Raw genomic sequence first — 27,813 nt, 5'->3', positions numbered from 1 at the left:
ACACTTCCTCTAGAATGTATGCTTGCATGGTACCCAGGGACAAGTGAGAAAATTTAGTGCATTCACTATTGACAACTGCATCAAATATCACTTCAAAGCTGTAAAAAGACTTCCATTTATTCAGCGCCTTAGCACAACTCCAAAACATCTCAAAGCGCTTCACATACAATGAATTACTTTGAAGTGCATTGACTTGTTATGCAGCCAAATGTTGGAAAATGTACACTGCAGCAGCCCATCTGTCCAGGATTAAACCCATTCTAAAAATGAACACTCAATCTCTCAATGTTTTACTTTGTTCCCCCATCAATGATTGAATTACATCGAGCGTACAGCACAGGAACAGGCCATTCGGCCCCACTGGTCCGTGCCGGTGTTTCTGCTCCACACGAGCCTCCTCCCACCCTACTTCATCTCACCCCAATCAGCATGTCCTTCTATTCCTTTCTCCCTCATATGTTTATCTAGCTTCCCCTTAAATGCATCTCTGCTATTCACCTCAACCACTCCCTGTGGTAGTGAGTTCCACATTCTAATCACTCTCTGGGCAAAGATTCTCCTGAATTCCTGATAAATCCATTATGGGGAAAAAAAACAAGGGACATTAAAATAACACTTTCAGCACTGCACACCACACTGCCATCTTGTAAAACTTTATTCCACAATTAAGAGTCACAATCAACTTACAAGTTTGATTTCTGTAGCACTCGAACATTTAAATGCCTGAACATTTAACAAGGGGATCAATGGTGGGACCAAGTGGGAAAGGGGAGGAAACTTAGGAGCGGAGGAGATGGGAAGCTACAGTTGAAGGGTATATAGGAGGCCGACGAAGGCAGGGAGGGAGCTAGGCAAAATGGTTTTGGGAAAGAGAATTTCAGTGTAGTGCTGAAAGACTGGCCTCCAGAGGTGAAGTGGGGACAAGTAGGAATCCAGTGCAAGAGGAGTGGAACACACTCAGCAACCACAAACATTGTTTTTTTGGTCATTCTTTGTAGAATGCAAAAGAAGGTATCAGCACAACCTCAGTGAGGGAAAACAGAATCTAGTGAACTTGGCTCACAATGTGCTTGGCGTAGGGAGGGTACAATGTGGTGGCAGCAACATCTAGCCAACCATAACTTCAGAACGCAAAACACGAACCATCTGAATCTTCGCAACCTGCGTTAAGCATGAGGGGCGAAGTGACCCAACCAGTTATTTTAATTTCCAGATTTCATCTCTCTTCCTTTCCCAGCTAGGAGCAGCAATCACTTCTATCCGGGACTCTGCTCCGAGTTCAAGGCCAAAGCCTCCACTTGATGGGGCTCAGAGTGGAAATCAGGTGGAGTGGGATCCGCACAGCGCCGTGGCAGCAAGCACCAGCCAACACGCTGACTCCAAGTCTACCCTGTTTCCATCCCCCTACCCCCAAGTCTACCCTGTTTCCATCCCCCTACCCCCACATTAACCCAAAGATAGGAACACCCATAATATCTACAAAGTGTGCGATAGTGCCCGTCCCTCTGTGCGCTAATCTGCAGATTGCCATTAAAAATGCAGGACAATGTATATTTAGGTGATTTGGTCACAAATTCAAACTGGTGTTTCAATGAGAGATTAAGGACAAGGAGGGAACAAAGAGCGCTAAGATGTAAAATAGTGCCCAGTCACTGGGGGGAAAGCACTTGGCAGCAAAACTAGACAAAGTACAGGACATCAGGAGAGCACCCCACCAACGCACCCCGTGAGCTGGGCTTTGCTCTGCGCGGTCTGTTTCTTTCAGTGCGCGGCCACTTTAAATTTCTGCGCCTGCGCGGGATTCACGATGGAGAATCCGGTGAGCGGCCCGCGCGGGACCTTTCCCCATTACTGCGCGGCCGCGCAGCTTAGGGGGAACATTGCCCCGCCCTCTCTGAGCACCCATTCCCACCCTCGCACAGGTCACCACGGACAGTCATCCGCGATCGATGAAGAGAAGCCATCGGCCCAACTCTTGACAGCTGAAAGGAAGCAACGGTTTGGATATTTTGGCCGGGGGTGGGGGAAGCAGAAACACCAAAGAGAACCAATGTGTGAACATTGTACCCAACTCTTTATTTCAAAACACTTGACTTTTTAAATAGTTTTGTTCGTCATACTTTCAGTAGGAAGAAGGAATGGGTGATTTACTGCACAGAACGTGCCCGGCGATGAAAGCCTTTGGCGCCTATCCTCCGCGCCGTCAGTTGCGCTTTGCAGCGGAACTGGGATCAGAGACCGGGACCCAAAGAAATTCCACAAGCAGACAGCCAGCGGGGTGTGTGGTGGGAGGATTCCAGACCAGTTCACGCCGAGGGCTTTTGCTTCTGGTGTTTTGCAAACCACTCGTTGCTCTTGTCAGCTGCCATAGCCTGTTGGGAAAAGAAAAGCAAGATTACTCCCTCCGCCCAACCAGGAAAATGGACAGCTAGTGCATTGGGGCGCTTCCCTACTTTTCCAATTCACGTAGCGGTGGAGAGGGAAGCCAAAACCAGCGTGACGAGGCACTGGACCATTGACATCAGAGCATTTAGTTTGCAAAAGCCCATATTGACATTACCCATTACCCAAACGCTTTATTATAATTTTTATTTATTGTAAGAAAGAAAGACTTGCATTTATATAGCGCCTTTCATGACCACCGGACGTCCCAAAGCACTTTACAGCCAATGAAATACTTTTTTGAAGTGTAGTCACTGTTGTAATGTGGGAAACGCGGCAGCCAATTTGCGCACAGCAAGCTCCCACAAACAGCAATGTGATAATGACCAGATAATCTGTTCATGTTGACTGAGGGATAAGTATTGGCCAGGACACCGGGGATAACTCCCCTGCTCTCCTTCGAAATAGTGCCATGGGATCTTTTACATCCACCTGAGAGGGCAGACGGGGCCTCGGTTTAACGTCTCATCCAAAAGACGGTACACCTCTGACAGTGCAGCGCTCCCTCAGCACTGCACTGGAGTGTCAGCCTAAAGCTTTCGTGCTCAAGTCTCTTGGAGCAGGACTTGAACTCACAACTTTCTGACTCAGGGGTGAGAGTGCTGCCCACTGAGCCACTTGTTAACACTAATCACTCCCATCCACTCATCACTTTCCATCTAATAAACAGGTTACAAGTTCGGGGTACACCGTTCAACTTAATTGGAGACATCAAGCCATTTGACCGCTTGTCTTAATTACCACTGAAATTCTCATCACAAACCGTAGAGTTTCTTTCCCCCCCCCCCCCCACCGATCAACTAACCCCAACGTGTCCCAGGATCAAGAGATCTGGGATCAAGTCCCACTTTCTGTCAATAACCCCCACTCCAGCTGCCATCAAGTGCTCTCCTGCCTGGGTTGTTGGTTAAAGCTTTGATGGGACAAAGCAGGTCCAGGATGGGAAGGGTTCAACTCTCAATTCTTGGGCGTCAACCCCGCCCCCGCCCACCCAAACTGAGTGCCGCGCAGCAACATGGACACAGGCCACAATGACTTCCTGTGGCGCGAGGGCTCTGGGGGCTGTAAAAGGGTGAATTTGTTTTTCATATAAAAAGGTAAAATAACGAAATGCCGAATATCGAGAGATGTGCATTGCTCTGACACTCTCCCGATCTCCAGAAGCTGAAAATCGGCCAATTCTGCACTACCCACATCCTTCCCCACACTGACCATTGCTGACAGACTGTACTCAACTGATCTACACTGTCCTCTGACCCATTGAATCTAAAATTCTCATCCTGATCTACCAAACCCACCATGGCCTCACCCCACCCCAACTCTGCTACCTCCTCCAGCCTTGCAGGTTCTCCCATACTCTGCTGTCCTCTGCTTCGGTTTCCTTTTCTCCTCTCCATCATTAGTGGCAGAGCCTTTGACTGCATGTCTCGCCCCCAGCTCGCCCCCAGCTCGCCCTCCGCTCGCCCCAGCTCGCCCTCCGCTCGTCCCCCGTTCCTTTCTCCTTTGTTTGTGAAGCACCTTGGGACATTTTTCTATATAAATACAAGTTCTGATCTGGAACGCGCTGCCTGAAAGGGCGGTGGAAGCAGATTCAATGGTAACTTTCAAAAGGGAACTCGATAAATACTTGAAGAGGAAAAGATTGCAGGGCTGTGGGGAAAGAGCAGCTGAGTGGGACTAATTGGACAGCTCTTTCAGACAGCCTGCACAGGCACGATGGGCCGAATGGCCTCCTTCTGGGCTGCTGTAATAAAAGATGAGTCGGGGGAGGGGAAGGAAGGAGCTGCCGTTCAATCTGAGGACTTGGCTTATCTTTGCTGTGATTTCCCGCTCTGATGAGAAAAGGTTTGCGCCTGGTGTACTCACATCATCCAACAGCTGGCTGCCATCGGGATCTGTCCTGGAGAGGTCACGGAAAGCCTCATCACCCACCAGGCAAATTTCATGGCCATCCTGATGGATAAAAGCAGAACGCAGAGTTCCAGTGCACAGAATCGGTACTAAACACTAATCACCCCTGGCCACTGTGGAGTACTAAACCTGGCTCTCCAAGTATCTGAGAATTATTTAAAGAAAACCCATTCCTCCATTGGAGGGGAAGGGTGAAAGAACAAAGAAAATCTTGCCTTTATAATAGTGTCTTTGCGTACAGTTTTGGTCTCCTTATTTAAGGAGGGGTATACTTGCATTGGAGGCAGTTCAGAGAAGGTTCACGAGGTTGATTCCCGAGATGAAGGGGTTGTCTTTTGAGGAAAGGTTGAGCAGGTTGGGCCTATACTCATTGGAGTTTAGAAGAATGAGAGGGGATCTTATTGAAACATAAGATTCTGAGGGGGCTTGACAAGGTAGATGCAGAGAGGATGTTTCCCCTCGTGGGGGAATCTAGAACTAGGGGGCATAGTTTCAGAATAAGGGGTCACCCATTTAAGACGGAGATGAGGAGGAATTTCTTCTCTCAGAGGGTCGTGAATCTTTGGAATTCTCTTCCCCAGAGAGCTGTGGAGGCGGAGTCAGTGAATATATTCAAGGCTGAGATAAATAGATTTTTGAAAAACAGGGGAGTCAAAGGTTATGGGGATCGGGTGGGAAAGTGGAGTTGAGGTCAAGATCAGATCAGCCATGATCTTATTGCATGGCGGGGTAGGCTCGAGGGGCCGAATGGCCGACTCCTGCTCCTGTTTCTGATGTTCTTATGTTTACGACCTCAGGACGTCCCAAAGCACTTTACAACCAATGAAGTACTTTTTAAGTGGAGTCACTGTTGTAATGTAGGCAACTCGGCAGCCAATTTGTGCACAGCAAGCTCCCACAAACAGCAATGTGATAATGACCAGATCATCTGTTTAGTGATGTTTGGTAGAGGGACAAATATTGGGAGAACTCCCCAGCTCTGCTTCAAATAGTGCCGAGGGGTCTTGTACGTCCACCCGAGAGGGCAGACGGAGTCTCGGTTTAATGTCTCACTGACAGTGCTGCACTCCCTCAGTACTGCATTGGAGTCTGAGCCGAGAATTTATGCTCAAGTCTCTGGAGTGGGGCTACAACCTTCTGACTCAGAGGCGAGAGTGTTAGCCACTGCTGAAAAAAAACTCGACTGCCATGTTTTAGAACCTATCAAAGAAAATATTACTTCAGGCGCAGCATAATCACAAGCTACGCATGCATTGTGAAAGCGGTTAATATATATTTCTTTAAATGCAGTTGTCCTGATGTCTCTATCCATCCCACTCCCAGACCTTGGTCAATGCCGCCTCTTCCGACAGCACGTCCCTATCTGTTCCCTCCCTTCTCGGGAGGCACTTTCTGCTCGGCCTGGCTTAGGTCAGGGGCCGTCCAGAGAGCAGAAACTAAACCCGCCTCTTTACACACACACACACGAGGCGTTAACAACGACTTGCATTTATACAGTGGCCTTAACGTAGTAAAACGTCCCACGGCGTTTCTCAGCACATCATCAGACAGCGCTCAGCGATGCTGATCCGGCCCAGCATAAAATGACACGCGGAATCGACGAGCAGAATTCTCCCCAGAATCACCCTGCACATTTACTGGAGACCAGCGTGTTTTATTTATGCTCGCTGGCAGCTACTTGGTCAGGAGATTCCCACCACCGAGGACCCCGGGCCCGTTAGCCCGATAACAAACCACCAGGACTCACCGGGTCCGCCAGGATCACCACCTCCACCGTCGCCTTTCCCGGAGTGTCCAGGCTCACCAACGGAGTCAGGATCTTCTGATTCTCCTTCTTCATCTGGGTCTCGATACCTGGCAACTGATTAAAGATCCAACAATCCTTAGACCTAAACAATTTCAGTCGGAGGAGGATTGCTGACATTTGAGATTTTGAGTGCAATTTAAAAAAAAAATGTTTTAGTCGATGCTCGTTGAGCTGAGAAACAACAGCAGCAACGAATCAGGGTATTTCCCCCTCATTCCACATCTAGCCGAGCAAACCTGGATTTTCTCACTTCCGTCCGTCACCCAGGTGCCCCTGACCCCGGCTGACCTTTTGACTCCAGGATCATCTGCATGGTGGACATGGATGGGAGAAATGCGGAGCTGAAGCCTTACTGCAGGAGGCCTCAGGTGTGGGGGGGTGAGGGGTGCGCTTTAGGAAGAAGGCAGCCTTATGCCCGGAGTGATTTCACATGCCCCATTGCGGGGAAAAGACTCCGAGACCCCTTCCGTCGGCCTTTGAATGGTTTACATCAAGGTCTAATGGGCCGCCCTGGTGTCCAGTGTTCAGACACGGCTATTTGGCAAAGGTCATGGTTCACTCATTTTAATATCATTTGCACGTGCCTGCCCACATATAGACAGCCCCACGCTCTGCAATTGGGAACACAGAACAGGAGGAGGCCATTCAGCCCCTCGAGCCTGTTCTGCCATTCAGTTAGGACATGGCTGGCCTCCCTAAATCCCACCACCAGTCTACCTCACTCCCCTCTTTTAAGGCCCTTCTTAAATTCCATCTCATTGACCAAGCTTATGGTCATTCCTCCTCCCAGCTTCCTCCTTTAGGTCAGTATCCATTCCCCACACCCTCCCCACCTAGAGCACCTGGGGATGTGTTCCTACTTTAAAGGTGCGATATAAATCCAGTTTTGGGGAAAATGGGAAGAGGTTGGGGAAGCGGCAATTTTCCATACCCAAATCTACCAGCTGACCAGGCTATAGAGTGTATTACCCTCAGAGCGCATTGATACACGTCACTGTATCACTTTTATGCAAAACATGATTAAAATGGCACAGGCTCATCTGGTTCTCTTCTTCTGTTTCCCCCCCGCACCCACCTTCCTCGAAAAAAATAAATCATCATCAAGCTGGCTCCTGCCTCTTTAAGGAGGTGCAAATTGCAATGGATACATTCTCCTCCCCCCCCCCACCCCGCCACTTGTAAAATTCTCCAATATTACCTGCTCTCTTGGACAAGAGAAAGCAATTCTTCCGTAAGCTGTACCATGATCGACGGGGCAGCCGATATCCTGCAGTTCCAACTTGCACTGCAACATGGAGCAAGATAAATAACAAATAGACTCAGGTGTCAGTGGATAATGTCAGCAACGTTACATAAGAAATAGGAGCAGGAGTCGGCCATTCGGCCCCTCGAGCCTGCTCCGCCATTCAATAAGATCATGGCTGATCTTCGACCTCAACTCCACTTTCCCGCCCGTGTCACTTGATTCCCTGAGAGTCTAAAAATCTATCGATCTCAGCCTTGAATATACTCAATGACTGAGCATCCACAGCCCTCTGGGGTAGAGAATTCCAAAAATTTACAACCATCTGAGTGAAGAAATTTCTCCTCCTCTCAGTCCTAAATGGCCGACCCCGTATCCGGAGACTGTGACCCCGTGTTTTAGACTCTCCAGCCAGGGGAAACAACCTCTCGGCATCCGAAAGAGTCTCTCAACATCTAAAATCAATGGCCTCTTCCTCTTAATATAACAAAGACAGTATACATCCACTCACGTGGTGACAGAAATATCTTAGGCTCCATTGATTTCACGGCCTCGATTTTAACCGCCCCGCCCAACGGGAATGGTGCGTGGGAGGGGTTAAAATGTAAAATAAATTCTAACCTCCCGGTTCCAACCCACGCCTGCCCGGCCATTTGAAACTTTACTGCCCCAAAATCAGGCCATTGATGATGCTTCCCGCAAACCTCCTGGGGCATGAGAGCCAGGTCTGGGCGACCTGCTCACTGTCGCCAGACGTGTGGGCAGCGAGTGGAGTGTGGTGCAAGGCAAACCCGCTCCTCCAAACCACCCGCTCCTCCACCGCTCACCAACATGCCAGATTCAGTGTCCGGGCACAAGCCTACCACTCGTGGCTTTGGGCCTCCACCCGATAGTGTTTCGAAGGTAGGCTGCTTACAAAAAACCGGGCGTGGAGCTCCCCACTCCCAAAATAACGGGGCTAAAAGGAAAAAAAAAAAATTACAAATCCATCCAGGACGGTGGGCGGGCCACACAACACCATTTCAGTGGGGCCCACTTCCGCTGAGAGTCTCTGAAGTCCACATTCCTTCTCCATTGCAACCAAGTTGTGGAGGCAGCTTTCACCAAACTCCTCGAAAGCGCCACTTAAGCCCAGTGTCATGAATCTTATCATGACTCATGAAGTAACACTGGGCGGCCAGCTGGTGGCGTCGACCAAGGAGTATAAATACTCGGGTGTGGGCCCAGCTTGCTCAGGATGTTTCTGTAACCAGGAACTAGTGATGTAACTAGAATCTCATGGTTGATTAAACCTTGTTTTATACTCAAACCAAGCACTCAGTAGTCTCTTTAACATCACCCAGCAATGGGAATTTGAATTCAGGACACTCCTGGTCTTTGAAGCCACATCAAATATGCACAAAAAGAGATATTAAATCCAAATGGGCGTGCAGACTCATGGGCCTCGACATTAAAGGGCGGGCAGGAAAGGATCCGGGGGTGGAGGGGAGGTGGGAAAGGGGAGCCCGGTAGCAGGCCAAAAAAACTCTCCGCTGACTCCCTCCCGCCCGACACCTGACCACGCGGGACTACCCCTGATGCTTGGTTGATTCTACATCACTGCGTTGATGATGTCATCGGGCGCCGCGACTTTGGAATGTTAACCAGGCCACCACCCCCCTGGCTCTTTGCGGGAGCCTCGTCGATGGCCTGAATTTGGGGCAGTAAAAATTAAGAGGCTGGGAAGGCGGTGGGTAGAATTTTAAAATGTTAACCCATATAAATGTTATAGAGTTATTGAGTACTGTAATGAAATCTGTTTGTCTTGATCCTCCTGTATTCGCTTTGCACTCATGTATATTACCCTCCCCCACTGTGTATAGTTTCACTTCCTCTTTCCCGACTAACCTGGGAGGTTCCAGGTCTTGGCTCTTGGCTCCGCCCCTGACTTCTCTTACATAAAGATCCCAGGATCTGTATGACTCATTCCTGTGAACCAGTCGGCGTGTTGAGATGTTAGCTCTGATCTTAGTGATTAAAAGCCAACTTGTTTAAGTCTATAACTTCTAGTTTTGTGGTTATTGAAGGCCCATCAATTTTAATCACTAAAGAATACTAGGATGGATCGACTCCTAAAACCAGAGCGTCTGGACTTGGATCCACATTCTGCTGAAGCATCAAATCAATTTGGACACTGGCTCAAATGCTTCGAACTCTTCGCGGGGGCCTCATCCGCTAGCGAGGTAGATAAACTGAGTCTACTGACTACTCGCGTAAGTCATCGGATTTATTCGTTCATCCGGGACGCCACCTCTTACACGGAGGCCATCACTATCCTGAAGGCCCAATACCAGAGGCCGGTAAACGAAGTGTACGCCAGACATCTGCTGGCTACACGCAGGCAGCGACCAGAGGAATCAATGGACGATTTCTTACAGGGTCTAAAGGACCTGGTCCGGGACTGTAACTGCAAGGCCGTGACGGCCAACGTGTACTCTGACGAATTGGTCCGCGATTCCTTCATCACGGGCCTCAAATCGAATTATATCCGGCAGAGACTGCTGGAGAAGGAGGTCCTGGACTTAAAAAAGGCAGTGGCCACTGCGCGATCGCTGGACGTGGCCCAGAAAAACTCTGACTCTTATTCTTCCGGCCATGCGGCCCTCACCGCCTCGTGTGCGCCGAGGGGGCCGCCATCTTGGAATCAGCCATCTTCCCCATCCAGGTCTCAGACCAGCTCTACACCGCCGGTGTCCCCACACAGAAGTTCACCCAGGAGTCCTACTACAGCGGCAATGTCTCGAGGCCCGAAATGCTACTTCTGCGGCCAGGCCAAGCACCCCAGACAACGATGCCCAGCGAAGGACGCTACATGCTTCAAATGTAAGAAAAAGGGGCATTTTAGCAAAGTCTGCAGGGGGAATCCGATTTCCAACTCCGTCACCGCCTTGTGCGTGCCGCCATCTTGGGATCCACCATCTTTTCCCGACTCAACGGCTGCCCAGGGCCCAACAGTGGCTTCGATCACGGTGGATCAATCCAGGCCACACCCGTTGACAAAATCCATGATGGACATACAGGTAAACGGGAATTTAACGAAATGTTTAATTGACTGTGGGAGTACCGAGAGTTTTATCCACCCTAGCCTGGTACGGCGGCACTCATTAACGGTAACCCCTACACGGAGCAGAATTGCTATGGCTGCTAAGCCCCACACTTCGGACATTTTGGGCTACTGTGTGGTAACACTGACTGTAAAAGGCACGGACTACAAGGATTTTAAACTCCTCGTGATGCCAGAACTCTGTGTTAATGTAATCTTGGGCCTGGACTTCCAGTGCCACCACGAAAGTGTCACGCTAGGATATGGCGGGTCCCAGCCGCCACTCACAGTCTGTGGCCTATCAACCTTAAAAATTAGCCCGCCCTCTTTATTCGCTAATCTCGCTCTGAACTGTAGGCCCATAGCGACCAAAAGTAGACGGTACAGTCTGGAAGACAGACACTTTATCAAGGTGGAAGTGGACAGACTCCTGCGGGAAGGCATTATTGAATGCAGTACCAGCCCGTGGCGTGCCCAAGTAGTCATAGTTAAAAATAGCGAAAAGAAACGGATGGTAATTGACTACAGCCAGACTGTTAATATTTATACCCAGCTGGACGCCTACCCTTTACCTCGCATATCAGAAATGGTCAACCAGATTGCGCAATACCGAGTCTTCTCGACTATCGACCTCAAATCCACGTATCACCAGCTCCCCATTAGAACGGAGGACCGCCCATACACCGCCTTCGAGGCGAACGGGCGCCTCTACCATTTTCTCAGAGTGCCCTTCGGGGTAACAAATGGGGTCTCGGTCTTCCAACGTGAGATGGACCGCATGGTTGACGAGAATAAACTACAAGCTACCTACCCCTATCTGGACAATGTCACTATCTGCAGGCACAACCAGCAAGACCACGATCTAAATCTTGCGAGATTTTTAAAAACTGCCCTAAAGCTGAATCTAACCTACAACGAAGACAAATGTCTTCAACACAACCCGTCTCTGTATCCTCGGCTGTGTGGTGGAAGATGGGGTAATTGGACCAGACCCTGACCGATTACGCCCCCTAAAGGAACTGCCCCTGCCACACAATCCCAAAGCTTTAAAAAGGTGCCTGGGATTTTTTTCGTATTATGCCCAATGGGTGCCCAATTACTCTGATAAGGTCCGACCCCTCATTAAATCGACGTCCTTCCCACTATCAGCTGAAGCTCGGGAGGCTTTCACCAGTATTAAACAGGACATTGAAAGGGCTGCAGTGTGTGCAGTGGACGAATGCATTCCCTTTCAAGTCGAAAGCGATGCGTCAGACTTTGCCTTAGCTGCGACCCTCAATCAGGCTGGGAGACCTGTGGCCTTCTTCTCCCGAACCCTTCAGGGACCTGAAATCAGGCACTCTTCTGTCGAGAAGGAGGCACAGGCTACAGTGGAGGCAGTGCGGCACTGGAGACACTACCTAGCCGGCAAACGTTTCACCCTGCTCACCGACCAGCGGTCGGTGGCTTTCATGTTTAATAACAAAGGGGGAAAAATCAAGAATGACAAAATACTCAGGTGGAGGATCGAACTATCCACGTTCGACTATGATATTATGTACAGGCCGGGAGCCCTTAATGAACCCCCAGACGCCCTATCGCGGGGAATGTGTGCCAGCATTCATACGGACAAATTACAGGGTCTCCACAACGACCTCTGTCACCCAGGGGTCACCCGACTATACCATTTTGTAAAGTCCCACAATCTGCCCCACTCCATCGAGGAGGTCAGGGCAATGACCAGAGCCTGCCGCATCTGTGTGGAATGCAAGCCTCGTTTCTACAGGCCTGACCGTGCACACCTTATCAAAGCCACACGGCCATTCGAGCGCCTAAGTCTGGACTTCAAGGGACCTCTTCCCTCTGCCGACCGTAACATATACTTCCTCAATATCATTGATGAATATTCCCGCTTCCCCTTCGCCATTCCCTGCCCAGAGCCACAGTCATCAAGTGTCTCTGTAATCTATTCTGCATGTTTGGCATGCCGAACTACATACACAGCGATAGGGGGACGTCATTCATGAGTGACGAGCTGCGCCAGTTCTTGCTCTCGAAGGGGATAGCCACTAGCAGAACCACTAGCTACAACCCTCGGGGTAATGGGCAAGTGGAAAGGGAGAATGCTACTGTTTGGAAGGCTGTCACGTTAGCCTTAAAGTCAAAAGGCCTTCCGACCTCCCGCTGGCAGGAAGTCCTCCCAGACGTGCTCCACTCCATAAGGTCTCTGTTATGTACTGCCACTAACGCTACCCCTCACGAAAAGATGTTCGTTTTCCCCCGGAAATCCACCTCGGGCATATCTCTACCCGCGTGGCTGATGTCTCCGGTGACAGTACTATTGCGGAAGCACGTGAGAGGCCATAAAACGGACCCCCTTGTGGAAAAGGTACAGCTCCTCCATGCAAACCCTCAGTACGCCTATATCGAATACTCTGACGGGCGAGAGGACACTGTTTCCATAAAAGACCTCGCTCCCTCGGGAAGCGGAGAGAACGATGGGAGACTACCCGATGAAGACCTACACTACAAAGAGACAGGACGCCCAGAGGTATCAATACCCAACTTTAACCTGGAGGACACTGCAGATAACCTGGAAGACACTGCGGAGGCCCGGACAGCGGAGGAACCAGAATCCACTCCCCTAGAGGCACCCCAACCGGCTTTGCGCCGATCACTGAGAACTGCAAAACCTCCTGACAGACTCACTTATACCAACTTTTAAGAAACATCACCCCGATGGACTAAATCTATAGAAGGGGTGAATGTAATGAAATCTGTTTGTCTTGATCCTGTATTCGTTTTGCACTCATGTATAATGGCCCAGTAATTCCGTTCCAAACGCGTGAGTACGGAAGGGGTACTCACGTGTCTGGCCGGAGTGAATGCCGGTTTTCAGCATGCACAGCGCATGCGGGGAAAACCGGCACTTCCTGTCCTCTGAACGAAGGGGTTCAGAGGCACAGCGCGTGCGACTGCACAGGCAGCGCGTGCGCAGTGAACTTCGTCGATTTCATTCATGCTTTCAGTGAGGTTAAGTCCTTACAACTTACACATGAAAAAAGCATGTGTAAAGTTGCTCCAGAGGCTGCGGAGGAAGATATATTTTATCGTGGAGCTTCTGAAAGGCAATATTTTTGTTTGGGAAAGGGAGGAAAGTTATTTTAAGAAATTATGAGGTAAGTTTTAAAGTTTAATTTTTTTTTTTTTTTTTTTTTTAAATCGGGTTTTCAGTACTGTATGTAGAAGGAGCAATTGTGGCTGTGTGAATTGAATTTGCTGTGTTTATTAAATGTGAAAATGACTGTTCTAAAATGAGTAATGTAACATTTCCAACATTTTTAAGAAAGAAACTTTTCATCAGTAATATATTCTTTTAAGTAATTATGTATGTATGTCCGTATATATTCCTTTACGTATATGTATATATTCCTTTACTTATGTGTATGAATGTATGTATTTAATTATGATTTTCCAATAAGTTACTTTCTCTGAAAGTCATAACTAAATACATACATTCATACACATAAGTAAAGGAATATATACATACATACATATACGCAAAGGAATATATACAGACATACATACATAATTACTTAAAAGAATATATTACTGATGAAAAGTTTCTTTCTTAAAAATGTTGGAGTCATTTTCACATTTAATAAACACAGCAAATTCAATTCACATATCCACAATTGCTCCTTCTACCTACAGTACTGAAAACCAGTTTTAAAAAACAAAAATAAACTTTAAAACTTACCTCAGCATTTCTTAAAATAACTTTCCTCCCTTTCCCAAACAAAAATATTGCCTTTCAGAAGCTCCACGATAAAATATATCTTCCTCCGCAGCCTCTGGAGCAACTGTACTCATGCTTTTTTCATGTGTAAGTTGTAAGGACTTAACCTCACTGAAAGCATGAATGAAACCGGCGAATTTTACTGCGCACGCGCTGCCTGTGCAGTCGCACGCGTTCTGCCTCTGAACCCCTTCGTTCAGAGGACAGGAAATGCCGGTTTTCCCTGCATGCGCTGTGCATGCTGAAAACCGGCATTTCCTCCGGCCAGACGCGTGAGTACCCCGACCGTACTCACGCGTTTGGAACGGAATTACTGGGCCAACATTTTACATGTCAATAAAATGAAAAATTTAACAATTGCACGATTTGCCCCCTCGCATCTGCGACTGAGGGTCCAAGGAGGTGCATTGCGCAAGAGGTCATCGTCGTACGTATCCTCACACTGTTCCCTTTCGGGAACTGTATGAAGTGGTGGAAGGATTTCTGGCCACGTTAACGCTCCTTCCGTGACCATAACCATCTTCATACCAGCCATTAGGGTGGTTAGTCCTATGGCGTGAGGGTTTTACGGGCTCCCACAACCCATCTGAGGGGGGGGGGGGGGGGGCCACCCACACCCGCGGACGCAAGTATCCCGCTGGATGTCCACCCAGAATTTATAGTTGGAGCTCCGACTCCACTTGCCGGGACTGTCTGGAGCGGGGTTCGAAACCCTACTCCTTCTGGCCCAGCGGCGGGGATGCTTACCGCTACGCAAAAGGCCCACTCCGCGCAAAAGGTGACACCCATACGTTTCCTGCGCCTTTTCCCTCCCCGTGACTGGAGCCCTATGCTGCCACTTGAAAGACCAAGCTATCATCTGTCCTTTTTGCGGCGCCTTTGACTTCTCATTACCAATGATGAGCAGGCGCTGCGCCTCCACCTCCTTGAGGAGATTGCTGAGGTCATCATCAGTTCAATTGTGAGTTCTTTTAATGCCGTGAATTGTGCTCATTCCAGCCATTTCACGTTGCTAATCGGAGTGGGCCTTTGGCGTAGCGGTAGGATCCCGCCGCTGGGCCAGACGGGGTAGGGTTTCGAACCCCGCTCCAGACAGTCCCGGCAAGTGGAGTCGGAGCTCCAGCTCTAAATTCTGGGTTGACATCCAGTGGGATATTTGCGTCCGTGGGTGTGGGTGGCCCCCCCTCCTCGTATAGCTTGTGGGAGCCCGTAAAACCCTCCCGCCATAGGACTAACCACCCTAATGGCTGGTACAAAGATGGTTACGGTCACTGAATGAGCGTTAATCACGGCCATAAATCCTTCCACCACTTCATACAGTTCCCCAAAGGGAACAGTGTGAAGACACGTATGACGACGACGTTGCTAAGTAAATAAATGGAATGAAAAAAATTCTTTCAGGGCTTTTAAAAGTCTTTAAATTGCTTTAATTCTGTTTAAAACTGCTTCAGATTCTTCAAAATAATGTAAACGTTTTTAAAAGTTTATAAAAGTTACCAAAAGCTTCATAAAAATACCAAAAACCTATTTGAAATGCTGCTCTGCATGTAAAAATGCTTTTCAGCTTGTGAGAAACATTGGGGGCGTGTCCTATTAAACTGAGACCTCAAGGGGCGTGTCTCAGTTGCACAGCGCGCTACAGGCTTTGCGCTGGCTGCACTCTTGGGCGGCGTGACGTCAGACGCTGCCCGGGATTCTTCTGTTTCAAAAAGGAATTCCAGGCATCCCTGGAGGTGAACGGCAGGCGCGTCGGGTAAGTGCAGATCGGGGGCTTGCACGCGCGGCAAGCCCCCGATCCGAATTTCTGCCCCATTACCCTCCCCCACTGTGTATAGTTTCACTTCCTCTTTCCCGACTAACCTGGGAGGTTCCAGGTCTTGGCTCTTGGCTCCGCCCCTGACTTCTCTTACATAAAGATCCCAGGATCTGTATGACTCATTCCTGTGAACCAGTCGGCGTGTTGAGATGTTAGCTCTGATCTTAGTGATTAAAAGCCAACTTGTTTAAGTCTATAACTTCTAGTTTTGTGGTTATTGAAGGCCCATCAAGTACAAAAGTAGAGGAGTTATGCTGAACCTTTATAAAGCACTGATTAGGCCACAACTGGAGTATTGCGTTCAGTTCTGGTCACCACACTTTAGGAAGATACATAGAAACATAGAAGATAGGAGCAGGAGTAGGCCATTCAGCCCCTCGAGCCTGTTCTGCCATTTAATGCGATCATGGTTGATCATCCAAATTCAGTACCCTGTCCCTGCTTTCTCCCCATATCCCTTGATCCCTTTAGCCTTAAGAAATATATCTAACTCCTTCTTGAATATATTTAATGAATTGGCCTCAACAGCCTTCTGTGGTAGAGAATTCCACAGGTTCACCACCCTCTGGGTGAAGAGGTTCCTCCTCATTTCTGTCCTAAATGGCTTACCCCTTATCCTTAGACTGTGACCTCTGGTTCTGGACTCCCCCGCCATCGGGAACATCCTTCCTGCGTCTAGTCCTGTTAGAATTTTATAAGTTTCAATGAGATGGGGTTTGGTCAACAGCTCACCTGGTCATCCGCATATCCTAGCAGGGCTTGCTTCTTGGCATCATTCTTTTCATAGACTTTCATCCCAAGCAAATTGGACCAGTAATCGATTGAGCGCTGGAGGTCCGACACCGCCAAAGTTATCTTCTGCACAGGATCTGCACGAGCAACACGTGCTTTAAGTATCATTTGAAATGAGCAACAAAAAAATTGAAGACGACAGTTCCACTGGTCACTCTAACTTCTTGCGCTGTAATCGGAAGCTAATCCTTTCCCAAGGGGTGTAAGGTGCACCAGAGACACACAGGTTAACGCAACCTTCTGCTAGTAGCAATGGTGAAGCTATACTCATATCCATCAATCCCGCAAATGCAGAGTAAGCATCCACGGGACATATGACAGTCAGAGCAGATAACGTATAGCTTCCTGTAAGGAATTATAGCTTTGGTAGGGTATTTAGAGGGATTGGCGTTGACAGGATTAAATGGCTCAGGCTTCTGCTGGTAGTGCTGCCCCCCCCCCACCGTTAGATTAATTGCTTTTTTTGACTGAATGCTGCAGGCACGGGATAGCTAATGGCTGGAGTGGTAGAAGGGTTGTAAAACTCTGCACCTGGATGCCCAGGGAACAAAGAGGACAGTTGGCGATTGGTGGAGATTTACTGCAAAAAGGCGGAGCGAGGGAGAGGGGACAAGGAAGGGGACATAAGGGAGTGATGAGGAGAGGTGCTTGTAGAAGAGTGGGAAAAGAGCACCAGGGAAGGTGAACGAGAACGAGTGCAGAGGGAACGGGGAACGATGTCACAACTTCTACCCAAAGAACAACTTGTATTTATATAGCGCCTTCAGCATAGTAAAACGTCCCAAGGCACTTCACAGGAGTATTTTAAGGCAAAAAATTTGACACCGAGGCCACATAAATTAGGGCAGGTGACCAAAAGCTTAGTCAAAGAGGAAGGTTTTAAGGGACGTCTTAAAGGAGGAGAGAGAGGTAGCGAGGTGGAGAGGTTTAGGGAGGGAATTCCAGAGCTTAGGGCCTAGGCAACAGAAGGCACGGCCACCAATTGTGGAGCGATTAAAATCAGGGACGCTCAAGAGGGCAGAATTAGAGGAGCGCAGAGATCTCAGGGGGTTGTGGGGCTAATGGAGATTACAGAGATAGAGAGGGGCGAGGCCATGGAGGGATTTGAAAACAAGGGGTAATATAATTCCCAATTGTACTTTGTAAACTACTGCTTACACACTGTAACGTATTAATTTTTTACTTGTCAAATAAAGTCGTAACTATTACCAATATGGTGTCAGCGTCGAACAATTGAACAAAGAGTCAAAATTGACTACAGTCCCCCTAGAACTAGGAAAGTACCAGTAAATTGGACCCTTTACTGTCAGCCCACACAAGACCCCCACCACCAATCACAGCCCTTTACAGGGAGCGGCAGGCAAACAGAACATTGAAGCACAGCGCCCTCCTCGTACAGGTGCACAAGAACAGTGAGCTAGCCCAACAATGCCCCGGAGACAGGGCCATCCTGTCCGACTAGTCACCCAATGCCCTAAACCTGAAGTGCGTAAAACTATTGTACAGATATACACAACTGCACCATCAAGGGAACTTCCTATAAATAGCATGTTAAGAAAATATACTACAACTGCACTAATACAGAACCCAGTGTTCAATGTTTCTCTTTAAAGAATTTAAAAAAAAAATGCTTCTTGTAACTCAACGTTCAATGCTTCACCTCTCTATTTCCCAAACTCCAACTTGTCCGACACCCCTCCGGCCGACCTCCGGTCCCACACTAGGTCTTGCTCACACTTTACCCGAATCCTCACTGACCTCCTCTATCTCCCCACACATCAAATTGAAAACCTGTGTGTCTCGTTTACCAATTTCTGCACTTCGCCTTGTCCTACCCCTCCTCTACAATGTCCTACAGCACCCGAGGGATATGGTTCCCCAAAGGGTGCGGGATTCTCACGGGAAAAGGGGGGGGTGGCAACAATGATACAGTGCTATGAAACCATCGACAGGGGGGCTCTCGGGGAAATCTCCCGCTTTCTCTCATGGCCAGTCCACCCCCCTCTGTTGTCCACCCAATTTGGCTTGGGAAACCGAGCACCCAGAGCTCTTTGTAAAGATCACATATAAAAGACCAACCTACTGTCCTCTCCAGTCGGTAGAAGAACATGTTCAATGCTGCGATTACACTCATGATATAAAAAAGAAATGCCAAAATAGTAACAAAGGTCAGCAAAAATATTACCACAGAGCTCTATTCAGCAAAATGCCACCAAAATATTACCCCTCCCCCGCGGGTCCGTGAAGTGATTTTCTTTTTCCGCTCTTTGTCAGGTTGATCAGACAGTTTTAAACCTTGTTCCGATCTGGACTTATTTATTCCACGTCCTGCACACGCAACCTACCAAACTGGGCCCAGCGCTTTGACAAAAAGCAGCTGGTTAAAGGAAGGGAAATCAGTACACCAACCTGCCTGTGGCCGTTCCTTGTCCACCAGATAGAACTTGTATCCTCCAGGGGCCTCAGTTGCAAAGACCCCGTCTCTAGTTTCAGTCAGTGCCCATCCCTGTTTCTTGGCCTGGCTGACTGCCTCACTCGACTGAAGGGTGAGCCCCTGCGGAAAGAAAAATTACTTAACATTTTCAAAAATACGCTGCAGATTAGATTTTGAGCGTTCTGTAGGAAGGGTGCAACGCCTTTCTGCTCCTTCCCCGTTAGGAACATGGGAACAGGAGCTGGCCTATTCGGCCCCTCGAGCCTCGAACATCATTCTATTCGATCGTGGCTTCGCTGTAACTCAGCTCTATTTACCCGCCTTTGCTCCATATCCCTTGATACCTGTTATAAATCTCATCATCATAAAGAAACTACTCATGAAATAACGCTGGACGGCCAGCTGGTGGCGCCGTCCAAGGAGTATAAATACTCGGGCGTGGGCCCAGCATTTCAGGGACATTTTGTAAGACAGGAACTAGTGAAGTACAACTAGAGCTCCATGTTCTGAAACAAGTTGATTAAAGCCTTGCTTTATACTCAAACCAAGTGCGTAATGAGTTTTATTACATCAATACCCAACACAAAAAATCTACCGCCCTCCAACCCCAGGCTGATAAAGAAGGGCAAAAGATAATGCAAGGTCAAAAAAATCACTCACTCACCAAGAAGTCATTCCCCAAGCGATAGTCACCCACTCCGTAATTATAAGTCAATTCAGTCACAAAGTGACTGTCCTCAGGGCCAAACCCCACCATGGTTTTACTCCATTTGCCATCATAAGGCCTGTAATGCAATTTAGAAAGAATTTAGAAGAACAAACTTGTTCACATCCTCAGGATGTCACCAAAGAGCTTCACGACAAACAAATTAGTTTTGAAGTGCAGTCACTGTTGTAATGTAGGAAAATGCAGCAGCCAATTTGTACACAGCAAGCTCCCACAAACAGCACTGCGGTAAATGCTCAGATAATCTGTTTTTGTTGGCATTGGCTGAAGGACATGTGTTGGCCAGGACGCCGGGAGAACTCCCCTATTTGAATGGTGCCAGGGGAATGTTTGCACCCACAGGAACAGTCGGATGAATGTTTCATCCGAAAGACGGCACCTCCGACAGTGCAGCACTCCCTCAGCACCGCACTGGGAGTGTCGGCCTGGATTATGTGCTCGAGTACCTGGTGTGGAGCTTGAACTGACACTTTCTGACTCAGAGGCGAGGAGTGCTACCCACTGAGTCAAGCGGACACACAAATTTGCTTCAACATTAAACCTGCAGCATTAAAGCCTCCTGCATCATTCATAAAAAGGTGGGACGCTGGATACTCAGTTGCACCCTTTTGGTTGATGTTGCGCTGCCAGGCAGTACGAGCCGAGTGCTGCTAATCTGGGTAGGCCCCGAGGCCGCGCATGCGAAGGGTGCGGTAGACAATACTTCTATTTTTTGCCTCCCTATCCCACGCCGTGATTTCAGGTCTCCACCCAGGCGAGGGCGGGCGGGCGACTTGTGCCTCTGCCAAGCTCACGCTGAAGGTATCCAAAATATTCCAGGGGCAATTAGTCGCCATCTTTCTTACTCGCTCATTGGACTTGGGAAAGCATTTGGCCACCGTCACCTGACCACAAACTCGCCTTGGGTGGGGAGTGGTAACTCATTGAAACTTATAAAATTCTAACAGGACTAGACAGACTAGATGCAGGAAGGATGTTCCCGATGGCGGGGGAGTCCAGAACCAGGGGTCACAGTCTAAGGATAAGGGGTAAGCCATTTAGGACAGAGATGAGGAGGAATTTCTTCACCCAGAGAGTGGTGAACCTGTGGAATTCTCTACCACAGAAGGCAGTTGAGGCCAATTCATTAAATATATTCAAGAAGGAGTTGGATATATTTCTTGAGGCTAAAGGGATCAAGGGATATGGGGAGAAGGCAGAGACAGGGTACTGAGTTTGGATGATCAGCCATGATCTCATTAAATGGCAGAGCAGGCTCGAGGGGCCGAATGGCCTACTCCTGCTCCTATCTTCTATGTTTCCCCTGTTCATTATCGCAATCACAAATGCAAATATAAAGAATGTGCTTTCAGCTTCACTACAAACAGAGATCTTCTCTCCCCCCTCCCAACCTGAGCAATTCCAGGAGATTAAATTGGACCCATTACCAGCAGAGAATTCATTAAAGGTGGGGTTGATAAACACTTTTGGAACAACCTTGTGCTCACCCAAGCAATTATGGCAGATCAGAAGCTCAACGGTCATTGGAAATCAAGTGAGAAAGGTTATACCTCAGAGTCCGTCAACCCTTGCTCCCTCAAACAATAAATAAAAGGCTCTACACACCCGTTACAGCTTGCTTTGCAGCCTTCTTCAAACTCCTCGTGTCTCAGCACCTGCACAAACATCCAACATTAGAAGGTCAAAGCCAAAACCAAACCAAGTGTTCTTCACCAACCCGCCCCGACCACCAACACCCAACCCCCCCACCCCCCGCCTTGCATCATTTATCTTTCCCTTCACTCCAGAACACACTGATATTTTTTTTATTCGTTCATGGGATGTGGGCGTCTCTGGCAAAGCCAGCATTTATTGCCCATCCCTAATTGCCCTCGAGAAGGTGGTGAGCCGCCGCCTTGAACCGCTGCAGTCCGTGTGGTGAAGGTACTCCCACGGTGCTGTTAGGGAGGGAGTTCCAGGATTTTGACCCAGCGACAATGAAAGATCGGCGATATACTTCTAAGTCAGGATGGGGTGTGACTTGGAGAGGAACTTGCAGGTGGTGGTGTTCCCATGCGCCTGCTGCCCTTGTCCTTCTAGGTGGTAGAGGTCGCGGGTTTGGGAGGTGCTGCTGAAGAAGCCTTGGTGAGTTGCTGCAGTGCATCTTGTAGATGGTACACACTGCAGCCACGGTGCGCCGGTGATGGAGGGAGTGAATCTTTAAGGTGGTGGATGGGATGCCAGTCAAGCGGGCTGCTTTGTCCTGGATGGTGTCGAGCTTCTTGAGTGTTGTTGGAGCTGCACTCATCCAGGCAAGTGGAGAGTATTCCATCACACTCCTGACTTGTGCCTTGTAGATGGTGGAAAAGCTTTGGGGAGTCAGGAGGTGAGACACTCGCCACAGAATACCTAGCCTCTGACCTGCTCTTGTTGCCACAGTATTTATGTGGCTGGTCCAGTTAAGTTTCTGGTCAATGGTGACCCCCAGGATGTTGATGGTGGGGGATTCGGCGATGGTAATGCTGTTGAATGTCAAGGGGTGGAGATAGTCATTGCCTGGCACTTGTGTGGCGCGAATGTTACTTGCCACTTATCAGCCCAAACCTGAATGTCATCCAGGTCTTGTCTGAGGAGTTGTGAATGGCACTGAACACTCTGCAGTCATCAGCGAACATCCCCACTTCTGACCTTATGATGGAAGGAAGGTCATTGATGAAGCAGCTGAAGATGGTTGGGCCTAGGACACTGCCCTGAGGAACTCCTGCAACGATGCCCTGGGGCTGAGATTGATTGACCTCCAACAACTACAACAATCTTCCTTTGTGCTAGGTATGACTCCAGCCAGTGGAGAGTTTTCCCCCCGATTCCCATTGGCTTCAATTTTACTAGGGCTCCTTGATGCCACACTCGGCCAAATGCTGCCTGGATGTCAAGGGCAGTCACTCTCACCTCACCTCTGGAATTCAGCTCTTTTGTCCATGTTTGGACCAAGGCTGTAATGAGGTCGGGAGCCAAGTGGTCCTGGCGGAACCCAAACTGGGCATCAGTGAGCAGGTTATTGGCGAGTAAGTGCCGCTTGATAGCGCGGTCGACGACACCTTCCATCACTTTGCTGTTGATTGAGAGTAGCCTGATGGAGTCACATATCGGCCAGACCGGGTAAGGACAGTAGATTTCCTTCCCTAAAGGACATTAGTGAACCAGATGGGTTTTTATGACAATCCGGTAGCTTTTAATTCCAGATTTATTTAATTAACTGAATTTAAATTCCCCAGCTGCCGTGGTGGGATTTGAACTCGCTAGTCCAGGCCTCTGGATTACTAGTCCAGTAACATAACCACTATGCTACCGTTCCCGTGCGAGAATATGATCTCGTGAGCACTGGACATCCTCCGATACGTCATCCAAGTAGCCATTAGTCATGTGCGAGCTTTGACAGTCAAATGTCGGCAAGTTATTGGATTGTGGCGAGGTCAAGGTTCAGCCTGATCCTATCTGCAGGGGTTGCTGATAGCCATTAGGGGAGGAACTCTGCCCGATATTTGGTCTCTCTAATCTAAGAGCACAGAGGTGAATGTAGGACCCAAAACACTGCCCAACTAAGATCAGCAGAAAATGGAGATAAAAGACTTGCATTTATATAGCGCCTTTCACAACCACCAGATGCCCCAAAACGCTTTACAGCCAATGAAGTCTTTTTTTTGAAGTGCAGTCACTGTTATAATGTAGGAAACACGGCAGCCAATTTGCACACAGCAAGATCCCACAAACAGCAATATGATCATGACCAGATAATCTATCTTAGTGATGTTGATTGAGGGATAAATATTGTCCAGGACACTGGGGATAACTCCCCTTCTCGTCTTCGAAACAGCGCCACGAGATCTTTTATGTCCACCTGAGAAAGCAGACGGGGCCTCGGTTTTATATGTATATAGAAATTTACAGCACAGGAGACGGCCAGTCGACCCATCGTGTCTGTGCCGGCGAATATGGTATATGTTGAGACAACTGTCTGCAGCGACATATAGAATGGGTCCTTTCAAACCCCCAATGAAGAACTCCCACAATTAAAAAAAAATCATTCTCGGGATGTGGAAGTCGCTGGCAAGGCCGGCATTTATTGCCCACCCCTCGTTACCCTGAGAGGGTGGTGCTGGGCTGTCACATCTGAATGGCTTGCTCAGCAGAGGGCAGTTAAAAGTCAATCACATTGGTGTAGGACTGGAGTCACATATAGGCCAGACCAGGTAAGGACTGTAGATTGCCTTCTCTAAAGGACATTAGTGAACCAGTTGTTTTTTTTTTTTTTTAAATATGACAATCCGACAGCTTCACAGTCACCTTTACTGATACAGGCTTTTTATTTCCAGATTTATAAAACTAAATTCAAATTCTCAAATTGCTATGGTTGGATTTGAACTCACCTTTAATTGGGTTATTAGTCTGGCAAAATAACCACTACACTGCAGGCTTTGAGTGCATCTCTAACCTTGGTTTTTTTTGGAAGGGGTTTAAAACAGCAATTAAAAGTGAGGACGGCAATACTCGAGGAGAAGGACCATTCATAATTCAGCTCGCATGGGGTTCAGGAAGGGAAGTTGGGTGGGTCAGCAGTTTAGTGCCAATGGGGACAAGAGGAGGGTCTCGTGAACGAGATGAGCTTGGTGAGGGCATGGGAGAAACTAGGGAAAGACGTGGGTTCTGGGCTTGGTAGTCAGGAGGTTTGGATTGGTGAGCAAGGAAGCAGCAGAGGAAACTGAATGGATGGTCCCCATCTTGGTGACAAAGAAGTCCACGAGCTTCTCAAACTTGGGGGTGAGGATAGAGGCCTGGACTAATGATCTGGAGACAAATCCCATCACGGCAGCTGGGGAATTTAAATTCAGTTAATTAAAGAAATCTGGAATAAAAAAGCTTGTATCAGTGATGGTGACCATGAAACTGCCGGATTGTCGTAAAAACCCAACTGGTTCACTAATGTCTTTAGGGAAGGAAATCTGCCGTCCTTACCCGGTCTGGCCTATATGTGACTCCAGACCCACAGCAATGTGGTTCACCCTTAACCATCCTCTGAAATGGCCGAGCAAGCCACTCAGTTGTACCAAACCGCTACAAAGAAGTATCTCCACACAGACTGCAGCGGTTCAAGGCAGCGGCTCACCGCCATCTTCTCGAGGGCAATTAGGGATGGGCAATAAATGCTGGCCTCGTCAGCGACGCCCACATCCCAGGAACAAATAATAAAAAAGATGAGAGGGGTTTGAGCAGACCACTGGTAATGGAGAAAAGAAGCCCGAGGTCATCTTTGTTCTCCAGGATGAGCCTAAAGTACCGAAGATCACTTGATGTGCTCCAGCCAGATCTGGTGAGGGGTGACTCAGCTATTTGTGTGCCAGATACACTCAAATCACCTTATATCTGTGTCCTCTCGATATCGACCCTTCAGCCATTGGATACAGTTTATCTTTATTTATACTCTATCTAAACCCTTCATGAATTTAAACACATCTATCAAATCACCTCTTAGCCTTCACTGCTCTAAGAACAACCACCCCAGCTTCTAAAGTCTCTGCACATAACGGTGATCCAGCATCCCTGGAACCATTCTAGTAAATCTTTTCTGCACCCTGTCCAAAGCCGTCACATTCTTCCTAAAGTGTGGTACCCAGAATTGGACAAAATAAAGTATATTTTATGTTTACATTCCTTTATCACATTGCTGTTTGTGGGAGCTTGCTGTGCGCAAATTGGCTGCTGCGTTTCCCACATTACAAGTGACTAAACTACAAAAGTACTTCATTGGCTGTAAAGCGCTTAGAGACATCCGGTGGTCATGAAAGGCGCGATATAAATGCAAGTCTTTCTTTAATAGTTGTGCTCCTTAAAAAAAAGGGGGGTATAAATTTGTTTAATCTCAGTGTCATCCTTCTGGATCATTTAAAAAAGGCATAGAGTGGTGTAACATCCAGATGGGGAAGTTTTGATTAGTGGTAAACTATTGATTCTGGGATTAGCAGGAGGCGGTGCTGAATTCCTGAACATACTGTAATTAGGCCTTTATGTTATCCCACAAAATCAGGGACTTTATGACATTCATCAATGCCTCTTAAGATCAAGGTAAACATAAGCAGGGCAACAATTTGTCAGAGCACTTATTTTAGCATGAAACGTCTGGAGGCTATGAAAATGCAGTTTCTGAACGGATCTGAGTGATAACAAATCATTTATCCTAATCACAAGGTTCGACCTGAACACCCTCAATCTCTTTTACAAAAATAGACCTATTGTTTGTATATAGAGGCTGGAGCTATAACCATGTATTTATTTTAAAGCACTATTTTCACAAGGCTGAATGAGGCGAGTTTAGTAGCTGATGCATGTATGTTTTTGCACTATTCCAACTTGCCCAATACCCTGGGTTGGTGAACACAAGGGCGGCCTGCACAGAAACTGCTGACAACTTCAGCTTTACAGCAAGAGAATTAGAAAGACCAAACTCACAGTCATGCCCAGAATGTCCCTGTAAAACCTGGCGGTGCGGCCGCGGTCTCCCACTTTAAACACAAAGTGCAGCACCATGGTGGCCAGGATTCAGGCTCCACCGTCTCACGTGACCCGCCTCTCACGTGACTTCCCCACTCTTCACTACATGCCCGTCCCGGGCGCATGCGCGCCGCTAGCAGCCTAACATTGGATTTCTGCCCCAGTCGGTGAACAGTAATAATCTCTCCGTGCTACCCATTCCAACAAACTGCACTTGTAAAAAGCAAACAACTGCACACGCTGAAATAAAAACACAAATGCTGGAGGCGCTCAATAGGTTCAATTAGCACCTGTGGAGAGGGCAGATAAATTAAAGTTTCAAATATAGACTCTGCATCAGAACTGTTTGGTCCTGCTCTTTCACATTGTCTTTCTTCTGCTCAGAATCCAACTGAAGCAATTGTTTCCCCCCCTCCTCTCCTGAAGTGGCAGAGGCCTTGCTTTTTTTATCGCTCCACCATTGGCGGCCGTGCTTTCAGCTGCCTAGGCCCTAAGCTCTGGAATTTCCTCCCTAAACCTCTCCGCCTCTCTACCTCTCTCCTTTAAGACGCTCCTTAAAACCTACCTCTTTGACCAAGATTTTGGTCACTTGTCTTAATATCTCATGTGGCTCGGTGTTAAATTCCTCATCCTTCTTGACTTGTCTGCAGCCTTTGACACGGTTGGCCACTCCATCCTTCTCCAACGCCTCTCCACCGTCGTCCAGCTGGGTGGGACTGCACTCGCCTGGTTCCATTCTTATCTATCTAATCATAGCCAGAGAATCGCCTGCAACGGCTTCTCTTCCCGCTCCCGCATCGTTACCTCTGGTGTCCCCCATGGATCTATCCTTGGCCCCCTCCTATCTCTCATCTACATGTTGCTCCTTGTCAGACTGCTTGTCCGACATCCAGTTCTGGATGAGAAGAAATTTTCTCCAATTAAATATTGGGAAGACCGAAGCCATTGTTTTCGGTCCCCACCACAAACTCTGTTCCCTAGCCACTGACTCCATCCCTCCCCCTAACGTCTGTCTGAGGCTGAACCACACTGTTCGCAACCTTGGTGTCATATTTGACCCTGAAATGAGCTTCCGACCACATATCCGCAGCATAACTAAGACTGCCTATTTCCACCCCCATAACATCGCCCGTCTCCACCCTTGCCTCAACTCATCCGCTGCTGAAACCTTCATCCATGCCTTTGTTACCTCTAGACTTGACTATTCCAACGCACTCCTGGCTGGCCTCCCACATTCTACCCTACATAAACGTGAG

The 27,813-nt window shown here is 48.3% G+C and overlaps 1 protein-coding gene across 3 annotated transcripts; it reads right to left on the bottom strand.

Annotated features, from left to right (window-relative positions):
- Positions 1-637: 637 nt before the first annotated feature.
- Positions 638-26,596, bottom strand: glod4 (glyoxalase domain containing 4). 3 transcript variants are annotated; one of them, XM_085964789.1, is made up of 10 exons: positions 26,516-26,596; positions 21,638-21,687; positions 19,970-20,090; positions 19,281-19,425; positions 16,812-16,948; positions 7,359-7,445; positions 6,101-6,214; positions 4,309-4,395; positions 1,409-2,372; positions 638-1,377 (listed from the first exon to the last, which is right to left on the bottom strand). In XM_085964789.1, the coding sequence occupies exons 1-9, from the start codon at positions 26,591-26,593 to the stop codon at positions 2,307-2,309; spliced, it is 885 nt and encodes a 294-aa protein (XP_085820915.1). In that variant the 5' UTR covers positions 26,594-26,596; the 3' UTR covers positions 638-1,377; positions 1,409-2,306. The 3 variants fall into 3 exon arrangements, with proteins under 3 accessions (XP_085820915.1, XP_085820914.1, XP_085820913.1); XM_085964788.1 differs by lacking the exon at positions 4,309-4,395 and having other exon boundaries at positions 26,516-26,589; XM_085964787.1 differs by lacking the exon at positions 7,359-7,445 and having other exon boundaries at positions 26,516-26,589.
- Between the last annotated feature and the right edge of the window lie 1,217 nt (positions 26,597-27,813).

Source organism: Somniosus microcephalus, chromosome 22, assembly GCF_052327205.1.
Source record: "Somniosus microcephalus isolate GS21.2 chromosome 22, FLI_Smic_1.0, whole genome shotgun sequence".
NCBI lineage: Eukaryota > Metazoa > Chordata > Chondrichthyes > Squaliformes > Somniosidae > Somniosus > Somniosus microcephalus.
The sequence above is the reverse complement of the archived record's forward strand: the minus strand, read 5'-3'. Positions and strand labels throughout refer to the sequence as shown.